We start from the raw sequence: 15,720 nt of genomic DNA, 5'->3' as shown, positions 1-15,720 counted from the left end.
TTATCTGGACTTGTTTGAAACAAAAACTAGTAAAAAAAATAATAAACCAGAAAAAAATGAATATTATATCTAAGATCCTCCTGTTATTATTTTCTTTTTGCTGTAGAACAAGCAAAACTGGTTTAGAGGTTCACTTTTTTCCATAAACATTTGCCATTTCCTGCATTACCAGGGTAGCATAAAAACAGAGTACTGAGTTTTAGATGGAAAATCCTCATTTCGTCCCCTTCTCTATTACCTCCTTTGGAAAAGTAAAAACTGAAGGGAAGGATTTCCAGCCCCCTGCTCTCATCCCTTTTAGTCGCCTTCTACAACACACAGGAAATACATGGGAAGTATTCTTTCTCACCTATCTCCAGGGGTAAGGTGTTTACTTATATGAAAAAAAAAAATCATCGAACGTGCATTTTGCTCATATGATAAATAATGGAAGAGAAACTTTTCATAACATTCATGATTTTAACTTGCAGCATAATAAGGTGGATCAGGAAAAATCAAACCCAGTGCTTTTGGCTTCTTCATTTCCATTTAGCATATCAAAATATTTCTAGATATACTACTTCATGGCAAGTTCTAAAACTAATTACAAGATATCAACATAACATATGACATATGATAATCATATCAGAAAAATGTGAAAAATATTCATTTCAAGGTGAGTGACTCAAAAAATATATACAGGAAAAAACCAAATGGTTAAAGTACTTATGTGAAATAAACCTCTTGTAGTACAACTGTTTCCCTCTTTCATCTTTCATACTTGTTTGTCATTGCCTACCTTAGTGAAGTAGCATCAGGAATCGATGGCTGTGTTTTAAGTAGAGATCCTAACTTGTCTCCTTCCTCTGTGCCTTCTTATGGGAATTACTAATACAAGGGGGTAGTATTTCTAGCTTCCCACCCCAGCCCCTCTTGGTTATCTTCTACAACATGCAGGAAATACATGGGTAGAATTGTCTCTCCCACATTTCCAAGGATAACAATTGCTTGTATGTAGTCATTGAGCCAAAACGAATTGAGAGGAACACAAATCTAAAGAGTTGCCTTTTCGCATACACAAATGCTTTCCACACAAGCTCTGTCCAGTTACATCAAAAATCAACACATCAAAAATCTGGAAACTTCAGATAATCCAAAAATTCTGTCAGGGTAAAATCTTTTATTTTCTGCATTATTATCAATATTCATATTCAGATTACAAACTTTATTACACTGCACATATTCTTTGCCTAAGAAAAAATAGCAAAGGTCTTCTAATGTACTGGTGTGGTGGTTGAACCAAAACTTCCTGGATGTACAGTAAGTTATTTTTTCTAACCTTCATACTATGTGACTGGTTTGGAAATCTCATTGCTAAGTATACACACACACACACACACACACAGAGGGAAAAAAAAGTCAGACAGGCACACAAATTACTATAAAAAAAATTCTCAAGTAATATCACCAGCAGAATTTCTCCACACAAGGGGACCAATGGATTACATGCCCAAACAGGGAGAGGAATGCATGCATTTTTTCATAAAAAAGAGAGAGGAATGCACACCAAATAAGATCATCTTTGTGATAGCAAGGTTAAAGGATGAGTTAACCAATGGAGGGTGGTGTGGCTGAAACATTTGACATCTGATAATAAGGGAGGACATAAAAATACTAAATCACCCATTGTCTTTCGCTGAATTACTTTCCCTAATCTTGTTGGCACAGCAATGGGGTGAATAATACATATCTAAAAATATCACATTAAGCCCTATCTGGGCTGAACCTTCTTCACCTCAATATAAGAGAGTAGAGAATGAAATACATCCCTAGGGATAGGATAAAAAGAATACTTCTTCTTTGGTGTCATCATCCTCTGCTCAATTCGTTTTCGTATTCTCCTTGGTGTGCTGATGCTCACATATTCCAACTCTTATCTGCCCTCTTTGACACCCCCTGCATCTTCTACTTAACCTCTTGCTGCATTCTCTTGTACATATCTCAATCACTCACTAGCCCATCTTCTACCTTCCACATGTCACACACTTTTCTTGAGCATGTATGAAGTGCTTGCTCACCTTCCTAATCTCATTTACTCTTAGCTCCCCTAATTTCATTTACTCAACATTTTCCATTCTACTCTCAATCTCTTCAGTTATCTTTTCATACAAGCCTCTTCTCCAAGCTCACTCACTGTAACCATCTACTTCCCAACCATACCATCTCCTAAAGCCTTCACAAACCTTCATATATGCCTCCACTAAGCACTGATTAGACAACCCACCATTTTTATTATCATTTACATTACTTTTCATATGGCATTATTACAAATCATATAAATGCATGTGTCTTAAGTGCCTATGAGATATCCAAACTTAGAAAAAAATAGTGGTTATTAAGTGTGTGGATTAGTGCTCCTTGCTGATAATGTGGCCATGCATGAAAAAACTTTTTTAACAAAAAAAGAAAAAAAAATGAAGTGGTTATCAAATGTGTGGATTAATGCTCCTTGTTGATAGTATGACCATGCATGAAAAAGCTTATAACTTAGACAAACGTGATCACCAGTCTAAGTTCAAGCAGTGTAAATGATTTTCAAGCAAGCAAATGGTGGTTTGCAAACTTTAACAGGAGGTTCAATCTACATAGCATCAAGCTAAAGGGTGAAGTTTGGTCAGCCAGACATGAAGCAACTTCAATATTCAAACCCCATTTCCTAAAGTTAATACAAGAGAAAGGGTAAGTCCCTAAGCAAGCTTTTAATGCCAGTGACATGGCACTTTTTCTACAAGAAAATGGGAAACAGGACATATACCTCTAAGGAGCAGATGAAAGCATCCATTTTCAAGGACAGACTACTCTTCTTTTCATAGAAATGCATTTGATGTTTCAAATGTAACCCTTTACCGGTTCACCCTGCTGAAAACCCATGCACCCTAAGAGGAAAAACTAAGAGAAATTCACCAGTGGTATGGCAGTCTTATTCTTATGAGTGTGATATTCGATAAGTGAAAACAACCATTTTGAGCACAAAGTCAAGGAACACCTGGCCAAGAACCTTAAATTCAGAATCCTGCTCTTTTGAACAATATCCCTGGTCACACATCGATCACAGTGATATTTGGCAATCCCAGTGCTGAGATAATGTTCCTGCTTCTTAACACCACATCGATTGTGTAGCCAATGGACCATGAGTGAATAAGAAGTTTAAGTAGCCAACCAGGCTACAAGTGCTGGTTCACCCAATCCTAGAATTCATATAATACCAAGGACTGCACTGATAACATCAACGGCGTCTAATACAACATTAAATTCCCTGCAATGAATGCATGCTGGCACCACCTTTGACTTGCAGTTGTGAATAACCTAGGTGCTTCCCACCACTGATCAAGGAATTTCTGATATTGTGAAGCTAGCCATAGAACTTGGAGGGAAGGGGTTTGAAAAGACACAGAAGGCAAAGATGTGGAAGAGCTATTGCAGTATCATTGCAAAGAAATGACCACAGAGGAGTTTCAACAGCTGAAAGCATCTTACATTAGCAACTGTGACAATGATGAAGACTAACCTCCTATACCTGTTCACACAATAAAAGCATTGTCAGATTTCCTCTTTGAGTAAAATGAACAGGCAGGGAATGGCAGGGAATACATTACACATGGACCCTATAATGGAAAGAAGTCTAACATTCAAAAGTGGCCTTAAGGCTCTTAATACCTAAAAGGAAACTTCTCTCAGACCTATAGAGGAAGGCAGTAGAACCAATAATCACTCCCTATTTTGAGCCCACAGTTATATGTATATATCTCTGATGCATAACTGTGTCTTCTTAAACAGCAACTGCTGCCCCTCTTCAAGTATCCACTACAATGGAGTTGGAGAATGAAGAATGAATCCTACAACCTTTCATCATCTTCACACCACAGGTACATCATCATCATCATTCACTGTTGAGTTTTAAACATGAAAAACAAGTTCATTCCTATATTTTCATTAACTCATTTCAGAATATATGAACACTGTATGAATGTTTTCCATCTTAACAAGTTCATGTTTTATCATTCATTAAGTTCGTGTATATGTAAAGGCATTCCTTCCCAGATTTTTATGGAGAAAAAACATCAAAATATTTTTCCTTAAGTTATGCACCAGGGTTGGGTTCCCCTGCCCTTGTTTATTCCATCAAGTATTACATTTATGCAAAGTAATTTTGCAAAACAAGGCCTCTTCCAGGTTCATAACCCACACGTTGGATAAGAATTTGGTGCAACCATAAACTAAGATCACAATCCATAAAACTTATACCAACATTTCTGTCCTTACTAACAGCATACTCTGCAATCTAGTCTACAACTAATGTAAGCATCATTTAGGGAAAATTTATATTCCTTTAAAGTGAGAAGTTCTTTGACAAGACTGTATTTCCAATGATACAGCTTCACCAAAGGTGACTTTTCACTCATGGTGTATCCTCAAACAGAAAAAGTTCAGTAACATGGGAAGTATTCTTTCTCCCCTATCCCCAGGGATAAAGTCAAGAGTAAATGTGAATAGGAGAAGAGTATTAGGTTCAGCAGGGTTGAAGGACAAGTTAGCTGAGATGTAAGTTTGAATGGAGAAAAATTGGAGAGTGAAAAGTTTTAGATATCTGGGAGTGGACTTGGCAGCAAATGGAACCATGAAAGCTGAAATGAGTCACATGGTGGGGAGGTGACAAAGGTTCTGGGAGCGATGAAAAATGTGGAAAGAAAGAATGTTATCTCGGAGAGCAAAAATGGGCATGTTTGAAGGAACAGTTCCAACAATAGTATATGGTTGCTAGGCATGGACTTTAGATAGGGTTGCATGGAGGAGGGTGGATGTGTTGGATATGTAATGTTTGAGGACAATACATGGTGTGAGGTGGTTTGACTGAGAAAGTGATGAAAGGATAAAAGAGAAGTGTGGTAATAAAAAGAGTGTGGTTGAGAGAGCAGAAGAGAATGTGTTGAAATGGTTTGGACATATGGAGAGAATGAGTGAGGAAAGGATGACAAAAGATATATGTGTAAGAAGTGGAGGGAACCAGGAGGAGACCAAACTGGAGTTGGAAGGATGGAGTATAATATGGTTTCAGTGATTGGGGCCTGAACATACAGGAGGGTGACGTGTGCAAGGAATAGAGTGAACTGGAACGATGTGGTATACTAGGGTTGAAGTGCTGTCAATGGACTGAACCAAGGCATGTGAAACGTCTGGGACAAACCATGCAAAGGTCTGTGGGGCCTGGGTGTGGATAGGGAGCTTTGGTTTTGGTGCATGACACATGATAGCTAAAGGTTGAGTGTGAACGAATGTGGCCTTTTTTGTCCGTTTTCCTGGCGTTACCTCACTGAAGCAGGGGGGCAGCGATGCTGTTTCAAAATTCAATTTATGTAACCCAAAATAAAAGCAAAGTGCTATTGTCTCATGTGCATTATATCTGCAAAATACTCTGGCAAATGATAAGAAATCTAGGAGTCCCTTACACTTCAGAAATTATTTGAAACCAAAAATAAATCTATAGTTTCCTTCATCTCCTGTTACTATTTAGTCCTCATCAGCACCAACAGCCTGCAACAAAAAGATAAAATAAATATATTACAAAGTAAATTGAAATTATAATGCTTTCTAAAAATTTGGGATTTTATCTCTGACACAAATTTTTGCACTTTGACATAAAAAGTTGAAGACATTTATGCTGCATGCCTTAACCTAGAACTTGAATGAAATGACTGTTAAAGGGAGACTCTACCATGCAATTATGTTTAAAAGCAATAAACATCATTATTCACCACAGAGCAAAAGTTATGTCACAAAAAATGCTCTGCTATAGCTCTGCTATAATGTCAGTGACACAATATAAACAAATCTTTGAAGGTTTACAAATAAGATAGTTATAAATCTTTGGATGTGTAATTCTGAGCCAAAAAGACAAATCATTCACTATTTTCTGTGCATCAAGCCCATTAAGTATTCTGCCAGTTTCATTAAGACTGATACCAGAAGGGCCTTTGAAATTGTAATAACTCATTTCTTTACCCACTTCAAAATCCAAAGTACATTGAAATGGCAGGATTTACAGATTTATGTGTGTGCCAGATACAGTATCACCATGTTTGCTCAGATACAGGGGTAACAATGAACTAAATGCTTCAATAATACCAAACCAATCTCTATTCTAACACTAGAAAAGAACATTTTCTGTCAGTGGGATGTGTTATTTCATTGTGTTACTCAAGAAAGTGTCAACCAGGTCCAGGGACACAAGCTTAAAATGAAGCAGAGGAAAGATTAATCAATGGGCAAACACACCAAATTAGTAAGTGCTCATTTATAAAGAGATTAACAGGTAACTATGAACACAAGAAATGACCATTTTGGAATTCAAATCTAACATACTCTCCCCATGAAATAACACCCATTAGCCAAGATTTAAAACATTACTTTTGCACATGGTCAGCCAACAAGCCATCCAACTCTCAGTTGTGGCTAACACAATTTATTGATGGATTCTGGTAATACAGTGTCAATTGCTACCATCCGGAAGTCACTAGCAGTGGTGTGCAACTATATTAACTACAAGTTAAATTTTCCAGATGTCCTCTGGGCCACTAAGGTACCAGTCATCAGACAAATTTCTTCTGTTGAACAGACAAGATCAATCTTCTAACTTTTTAGCAGTATGGTAATGACCGAATAGTTGCCCTACTCTATCTGGAAGCTCAAACAGTCACTTAACAGAAGATTAACCTTAATCTCCCCCTCTGCTTCTCACAGATTGTGTGGAGACCAGTGACATGAGGACTGACCATTATGTTAATGCCTTCTGAAGAAATGGAACTCATGAACTATCAACAAATGACAACAATTCTGAATGAGCCCAGTATAGACTGTAATCCAATGTGTGCAGCATGATAATAAGAAATAGTAATTCATGGAAAGACAAAGGAATTCAAATAGCAACTGACCACTGGGTTCTTTTGAGGCTGTTTGTGATAGTGGAAGACATTAGAAACCCATAAAATTGTGTGGTAAAACTTAGAAACCATACAGATAATTCAAAGAGAATATCCAGCAAAATTGTCATTTTGACTATGGAGGCACAAATAATGAAAGTCATAGACTTGAAGCAAAGTATTTATCAAGTCCATTCTTAAATGTATCTATAGTACTACTTTCAACCACTCTAATTAGCAAATCATTCCATATTATAACAATTCTGTTGAAGAAAAGGTACTTCGCTTCATTTGAGGTAAATCATTTGCCCACTAGTTCATATCCATTACTACAAGTAAAATTAGACAAATCAATTCTTAGGTAACTTGACAGATCATGTCTATCAGCCTTTGATTATTCTGAAAACTCTTAAACTTCTCTTTTCTAAGCTATGCAAATTTTTAAGTTGTTATATCTCATCTCATAGGATTTGTTTCTCAGTTTGGGAATCATTTTGATAGCTCGATGCTGTACTTTCTTCATTCTATATCTTTTTTAGGTACAGTTTCTGAAACTGAACATAGTATTCAAATTGTGGACAAACCAATGGATTAAGAAGAGTAAGGATGACTTCCTGGACTTCAATTTGAAGGCTCTAACAATGAAACCAAGAATTTGTTCACTCTTTTCACTGCTTACTAGTTTTAGGTCAACCAGAGATTATTACACTCGTCTTTTCCCTCACATACCTTTTGCAGTTCAAAAGAATTCATGTTGTAGCTTGGCTTTTTCTTATACTACCGAGGTGATATTAACATTCACTTGCCACTTATGACATTGTTCATAAGTTTGTCTATGTCAGTTTGAAGCTGTAGATGTTCAAGTTCATTTCTAGATACATTTCCCATTTTGCATCATCAGCAAATTTTGATATCATGTAATGCAACCCATTATCAATATGATTAACATATGGGTGAAAGAGAACCAGTTCCAAGACTGATCCTTGTGGAACTCCACTTACATCTAACCATTCTGAGGCTTGATCAGTAAACACTACTTTTCATTTATGGCCAGTCAACCATTTCTTATCCACTGAAGTAGAATCCCATCAATGCCATGTGATTTAATATTTGCTTTTAATCTTTGATGTGGCATCTTATTGAAAGCTTTCTGAAATCTTAGACATCAAATGCTTTACCTTCGCCATACATGTTCATTATATCATAAAAGAAATCAAGCAAATTTGTCAGACGAGTGATTTCATCGAAAACCATGCTGAGAATCAATTATTAAGTGGATATCCTCTAAGCTGTTTTGTTTATTAAGTGGTGGTCCTCTAAAAGGCTTACAATTCTATCTTCTTTTCCAATCATAGATGTGAAGTTAATAGGATGATAATTCCCAGACAGTGACATTACCTTTTTTCCATATTGGTGTTCCATTGGCAAACTTGCAATCATTTGGAATTTTTCCTGTAGTAAGTGACTTACTGAAAAGGGCATTCAAGGGCTTAACTATCTCATTTTCCACCACTTTTACTGCTTTCAGATAAAACTTATCAGGGCTTGCTGTTCTATTCATTTTCCTTCAATTTATTGTTGAAAGTATGCCTTCAGCTTTTATGTCAATTTGTTGAATAAAGTTTACCCCTCTTATCACTGAAACTGGATGCAACATGTGGGTTGTCCCTTCAATTGTAAATGCAGATACAAAAAAGTAATTCAATACTTTTGCCATGGCTTTTATTGTTTTTAAACAAGTCACTATTTTCTGGAATTAATGTACCTATTGACTGGATAATGACACTCCTGCTTCTAACATAAATATAAAACTCCTTAAAATTTTTTAGGCTATTTTCAGCAATATACACCATTTTGCTCCTTGTATCATGCAACCAAAATGTCTTCTATAGGATGAATTTACCAAGTTAAAACTAATTGCATTCAAAATAAGTTCTGATGACAAGCACTGCATGAAGTAACATTCTCAAAAAAAGAGGCTATAGTATTTCAGTGGATTAAAACAACAGGCTTCTCGACTATCTTCACCCAAATCTTGTGATAAGTATGATTAACTAGTGAAAACAGTGCAAGTCTGGTCTTAAGTAAGAGGTTTTAAGTAAGAGCACATTAATGTCACCAAAAAGTGAAAGAAAAAGCTTCTGCTTATGAATATCTAAACGAGCAATTTTGCACCTTTCTGGTCATTCATCATCAAACCATTCTGAAGGTATTCTCGACAAGACTGACAAAAATGACTTACAGAAAAAAAATCTAAACTATAATGACAGCTCCTCAATGTTTTTCACTTACTTGGTGTGAAAGTACTACTTTAAATCATGGAGGTAAACTTGCATTTAAGACTTAAGTATGGGATGTTCGCAGATATCTCACAGCTGTGTCTATTCTTTGTTTCACCCATTCTTGCCAACCACTCTGAAGAGAGACAATCCAATCAAGAAATGAAATTTTTGAAAAATGAAAATTGGTTTCTCTCTCAGGCAGTCCTGCAAACCTATCTATCTATCTATCTATCTATATCTCTGATGTCCATTCCCTCCTGGAACTCCCATTAAGGGGGTGGTCAAGGCAAATGCGAGCGAGGTGGCGCTGGGAAAAGACAACAAAGGCCACATTCATTCACACTCAGTCTCTAGCTGTCATGTATAATGCCCCAAAACCACAGCTCCCTTTCCACATCCAGGCCCCACAAAACTTTCCATGGTTTACCAATATGATCTACAGGATTTAAAGTGAACTGGATCCAATGAGTGAATCTTAACAATGGTGGACGATCTGGAAGAGCCTCTACCTTTCTGACAGAGAACTGCCCACTTAAGGAGGATCATAGTGAGCCTGTAAGGGGGCAAAGTCAGCCTGTTGGTGAACAAGACCAGTTTCTGATTGGCATGACAGTTGTGAGGCAAGAAAGGGCTCATAAAACAACAGTCAGCCCAAGAGAAACAGGGCTCTACCCTTCTCTCGCTAGTGTTTCAAATGGCAGACTCTCACAAGATTTGCCCTTTTCTTTGACTTGCCAAATTGAGGGAGCAACCTTTGTTCAAAAAGCATGCTTAAATCCATGCCTGACATAGCGAGGATCTCTCAGGAGCAAAAAGGTGCTTTGAAGATGTGTAGCTGCCACGGTAAACAGTGTAAGCCATAAAGTCAGCAACACTACACACTGGCTACCAAAGAAACTCGACCAAGAGGAAACGTCAGATACTTGGGTAAGGCTGACAAGATGAGGGCTAAATCCAATAATCACATATCATATGATTACACACAGGGATATTTAGGAATTTTCCTATGCCAATGATTGAGACTTGCAGTTTTACCTAAGATCTTTACATCTACTGGACAAAGTAACCTGTTGTATGTATAATCATGTAAAAGGAAAAAGCATACTAAAATAAACATGTACAGTAATACCTCCATTAGCACTCAGGATACATTTCTGGGAAATGGAGTACAAAGCGAAACAGCTCTCTATGGGGTCATAATACCATTGCATATATGGAGCTGCATTCCAGATGACAATATTTCAACCTATGAGATACATACAGTATGATATAGGAGGGTTACAGGTATCAATAAGCATAAATCATCAAAGTAATGCATCTTCACAATTAAAGAATAACAAATGAACAATGCAAAATATTGTAACATGAATGACAGTTGCTTGATGGATAGTAACAACTGTAGTAAATGAGTGAGAGAGGCAGTATGTTGGTGAGATGCAGAGGAAGGTGAGAGGTGTGAGACAATGGATATCAAACAGCTCTGCTCTAGTTTAAGCTCATCCATCTCTGCATCACTGAAACCATAATTCAACTGATGATAACACAGGTATTGGTGATGATGGGGGTGGTAGTGTTGATGGAGGTGGTGGTGGAGAGGGGGATTGTGGTAATTGGTGTGGAGGTTATGTGTCTCGAGGTTTCTTTGGTAACACTGGCCACAGCACTATCCCTAAAGAACAGTCTTTTGAATCTTGAACCCAGAAGCATGCTTTTCTCCTTGAGAGATGGGAGTGTCAGATGGCATGCTTTTCCATAAAAGGCTGATTTAATCAACAATGAAGACAAGCCGGGCAGCCAACACATCCCCACACACAGCTTCACCGCAAATGATCCATTGCAAATTACTGCACCATTTGAACCAATAAAGCCAACTTTTTGCCAACTGAGAATGTTTCTAAACCATCTCCTTCTTCTTCTTCTTCCTGCAAGTACCTAAAGATGCTCCTTGCTTTTTCCATTATGATGAGTTGGCTTAATGGCATATCATGTTGTGTTTGGTCATTCACACATACAGAGAGGCTACCTTCCATTTATTCTTATTAACTGCTTCTTATACGAGTCATCTACACTGCATTCTTAATAATGGTTCTAACCACTGATATAACCAATCTGAAAGCATCACTGACATTGACCAGACAATCACCAGCTTCCAAATGCCTCAACACATGTAATTTTCTATCCAAGGAGATGTTTCTCAAAAGCACTTCAGCCACACTAGTAGCACCATAACTTGCAGGCCAATTTTCAGACATGATGGATAAAGTCACAATGCTATTGAAATATTGGCGAGTCAGCAAAATTGTGTGCACAGAGTAAGCGCCTCAAAATTTGGACAGTATTAATAAGAGAGCACTCTGCATTGATCAGATGTGAATGAACATTTGTACAGCACTAACTGGCAGAGAAAGTATAAATAAATAAAGCCACTGTCAGCCTGTTGCAAGTGCTTTTATGAATTCTAATAATATTTTTCTGGTAAAAAAATATGCTCCAAGATGCAAGTTAGAGCCAAATTAGGAAACAGCGCTATAAGGGATAAAACAAAATAAGATGTCTTTATTGTTAAACTGCATACATGATACAAAATGAAATTCTTTATGGTTAGAAACTCAATTCAATTGCTAACTAGGTATTACTGTACTGAAATAAAAGAAATGGGAACTGATCCATAAAAAGCCAGAGGACTGCAGCATTAGACAATACATAAGTCTGTGACTTTATCCCAAGGAACTGGACAACTAGGAGCAAAGGATGGCAACGATGACCAGGTGGCAGTCCCTGATTGGCAGAGAGCAAACCCATATAATAAGCAAATGGCTTACATGGTATGAGGTTCAACCAAAATGGGTGAGTGACTAGGAGCTTCCTCACCAATATCATAAGGGTTGGAATAATCTTGAATATCATACTCCCCAATGAATATTTCACAGCTCATGGGACAGGCTGTAGAGGAAAAATATAAGAATTTTGGTTTGCTGGAGCACATTTTAAACACCAACCCCAGTGACAAAGTAGTTCAAAATACTAAACTGAGAGGTACTACTGAAGACAGTGATGCACTATTAAAGCTTTGCAAAAGTAGTAAACACAACTGGAAACCATGAACTTTTCTTATTAATGCATCTGCACTCACCTTGGCAATCTCCTGGACAGCAAACACTGAGGCAACACCTAGACCAAAGGTAATTAGGTATGGCAAATACTTTAAAGATGGAAATGAGTGCTCCTGGAGCATTTTGGACAGGAACTTTGTATTCTTCTCACTGTACGGTGGGTAGCGCTTTCTGTAACAAACAGATATCTTTGTATGCAGTAACAACTAATCATTTCATTTGCTAAACAAGTTCCCTATTTTCACGCAAGAACCTCCTTGAATGTACCAAATCTGACATCTCCTTAAGCTCTCAATCAATTCTAAAGCCACTTATGTTACAATAATAACTATACATTATTGATTAATGTCCACATAAAGAAGTTCCTCAATAGACCTCATCAGAATATAAACGAGTTATCCTGATTAAAATTTAGTAATAACTTGAATTAATCTGAATGTATATCCCTCTATAACATAAATTATCTGAGGCACTGGTGACTGTCTATTAAAGTATTTCTACTACACACCATTATCTACAATCAGCAAATCCCTCCATCGCTATATTTCTCACTAAAATATGTCATTTCCACCTCACTATTATTCTCCCTAGTTTCCATCATCTCACATAAGCAGTCTTATATTAATCATTCTTGTAACACCCATTATACTTATATATTCATGCCCACTCACTAATAAAATCTTCCAGAATTTTTCATTCCTAATCATATTGACCTAATTTGAAATAAATTTATATATTCATGCCACCTCAATAATATATCTTCATAAACCTCTCATTCCTAATCATAGATAATCTATTTTTAAACTTTTTTTCTTTTTTTTCTTTTTTTGCTTTGTCGCTGTCTCCTGCGTTTGCGAGGTAGCACAAGGAAACAGACGAAAGAAATGGCCCAACCCACCTCCATACACATGTATATACATACGTCCACACACGCAAATATACATACCTACACAGCTTTCCATGGTTTACCCCAGACGCTTCACATGCCTTGATTCAATCCACTGACAGCACGTCAACCCCGGTATACCACATCAATCCAATTCACTCTATTCCTTGCCCGCCTTTCACCCTCCTGCATGTTCAGGCCCCGATCACTCAAAATCTTTTTCACTCCATCTTTCCACCTCCAATTTGGTCTCCCACTTCTCCTCGTTCCCTCCACCTCCGACACATATATCCTCTTGGTCAATCTTTCCTCACTCATTCTCTCCATGTGCCCAAACCATTTCAAAACATCCTCTTCTGCTCTCTCAACCACGCTCTTTTTATTTCCACACATCTCTCTTACCCTTACGTTACTTACTCGATCAAACCACCTCACACCACACATTGTCCTCAAACATCTCATTTCCAGCACATCCATCCTCCTGCGCACAACTCTATCCATAGCCCACGCCTCGCAACCATACAACAATGTTGGAACCACTATTCCTTCAAACATACCCATTTTTGCTTTCCGAGATAATGTTCTCGACTTCCACACATTCTTCAAGGCTACCAGGATTTTCACCCCCTCCCCCACCCTATGATTCACTTCCGCTTCCATGGTTCCATCCGCTGCCAGATCCACTCCCAGATATCTAAAACACTTTACTTCCTCCAGTTTTTCTCCATTCAAACTTACCTCCCAATTGACTTGACCCTCAACCCTACTGTACCTAATAACCTTGCTCTTATTCATATTTACTCTTAACTTTCTTCTTTCACACACTTTACCAAACTCAGTCACCAGCTTCTGCAGTTTCTCACCCGAATCAGCCACCAGCGCTGTATCATCAGCGAACAACAACTGACTCACTCCCAGCTCTTTCATCCACAACAGACTTCATACTTGCCCCTCTTTCCAAAACTCTTGCATTTACCTCCCTAACAACCCCATCCATAAACAAATTAAACAACCATGGAGACATCACACACCCCTGCCGCAAACCTACATTCACTGAGAACCAATCACTTTCCTCTCTTCCTACACGTACACATGCCTTACATCCTCGATAAAAACTTTTCACTGCTTCTAACAACTTGCCTCCCACACCATATATTCTTAATACCTTCCACAGAGCATCTCTATCAACTCTATCATATGCCTTCTCCAGATCCATAAATGCTACATACAAATCCATTTGTTTTTCTAAGTATTTCTCACATACATTCTTCAAAGCAAACACCTGATCCACACATCCTCTACCACTTCTGAAACCACACTGCTCTTCCCCAATCTGATGCTCTGTACATGCCTTCACCCTCTCAATCAATACCCTCCCATATAATTTACCAGGAATACTCAACAAACTTATACCTCTGTAATTTGAGCACTCACTCTTATCCCCTTTGCCTTTGTACAATGGCACTATGCACGCATTCCGCCAATCCTCAGGCACCTCACCATGAGTCATACATACATTAAATAACCTTACCAACCAGTCAATAATACAGTCACCCCCTTTTTTAATAAATTCCACTGCAATACCATCCAAACCTGCTGCCTTGCCGGCTTTCATCTTCCGCAAAGCTTTTACTACCTCTTCTATGTTTACCAATTCATTTTCCCTAACCCTCTCACTTTGCACACCACCTCGACCAAAACACCCTATATCTGCCACTCTATCATCAAACACATTCAACAAACCTTCAAAATACTCACTCCATCTCCTTCTCACATCACCACTACTTGTTATTACCTCCCCATTTGCGCCCTTCACTGAAGTTCCCATTTGCTCCCTTGTCTTACGCACTTTATTTACCTCCTTCCAGAACATCTTTTTATTCTCCCTAAAATTTAATGATACTCGCTCACCCCAACTCTCATTTGCCCTCTTTTTCACCTCTTGCACCTTTCTCTTGACCTCCTGTCTCTTTCTTTTATACATCTCCCACTCAATTGCATTTTTTCCCTGCAGAAATCGTCCAAATGGCTCTCTCTTCTCTTTCACTAATAATCTTACTTCTTCATCCCACCATGCTTCTCAATAATCAGATGTAATAATCCTTGCAATCTACTGTTAAAAACCCATATTTCACATACATATTAATATACAGAATGCACCAGCATCATTCTTAATATACATCAAAATATATCTATCAATCTAATTGTAACTGTTGACACCTTGCTTACCCATGAAACACCCACCTTAGTCTCCAGTCTGCCACATCTAAATATGCGGCGCTTTATCCCCTTTTCCTGGGGATGAAAGAATGGATGTCATGTGTAATGCACTGAAATCACAGCTCCCTTTCCACATCCAGGCCCCACAAAAATTTCATGGTTTACCCCACATGCTTCACATGCCCTGGTTAAATCTATTGACAGCACGTCAACCCTGGTATACCTCATCGTTCAAATTCACTCTATTCCTTGCATGCCTTTCA

At 37.9% G+C, this 15,720-nt stretch overlaps 1 protein-coding gene across 5 annotated transcripts in view; it reads right to left on the bottom strand.

The window, feature by feature from the left end:
- Window positions 1-506: 506 nt before the first annotated feature.
- LOC139764382 (aldehyde dehydrogenase, dimeric NADP-preferring-like) overlaps window positions 507-15,720 on the bottom strand; it is a 70,449-nt gene continuing 55,235 nt past the window's right edge. For 3 of the 5 annotated variants that reach the window (XR_011716354.1, XR_011716353.1, XR_011716352.1), the window contains exons 13-15: window positions 12,372-12,522; window positions 9,249-9,371; window positions 507-5,571 (exon numbers count right to left, since the gene is read on the bottom strand). Coding sequence is in view for 2 of the 5 variants with exons in the window: in XM_071690947.1 (XP_071547048.1) it covers window positions 5,548-5,571; window positions 12,372-12,522 (175 nt within the window). In the remaining 3 variants the exon portion in view is untranslated. The remainder of the gene's footprint in view (window positions 5,572-9,248; window positions 9,372-12,371; window positions 12,523-15,720) is intronic. The other 2 variants (XM_071690947.1, XM_071690946.1) reach the window with 1 other exon arrangement.

The sequence above is a fragment of the Panulirus ornatus genome, chromosome 49 (assembly GCF_036320965.1).
Source record: "Panulirus ornatus isolate Po-2019 chromosome 49, ASM3632096v1, whole genome shotgun sequence".
Taxonomy (NCBI): Eukaryota; Metazoa; Arthropoda; class Malacostraca; order Decapoda; family Palinuridae; genus Panulirus; species Panulirus ornatus.
This window is presented reverse-complemented; position numbering and strand designations above follow the sequence as displayed.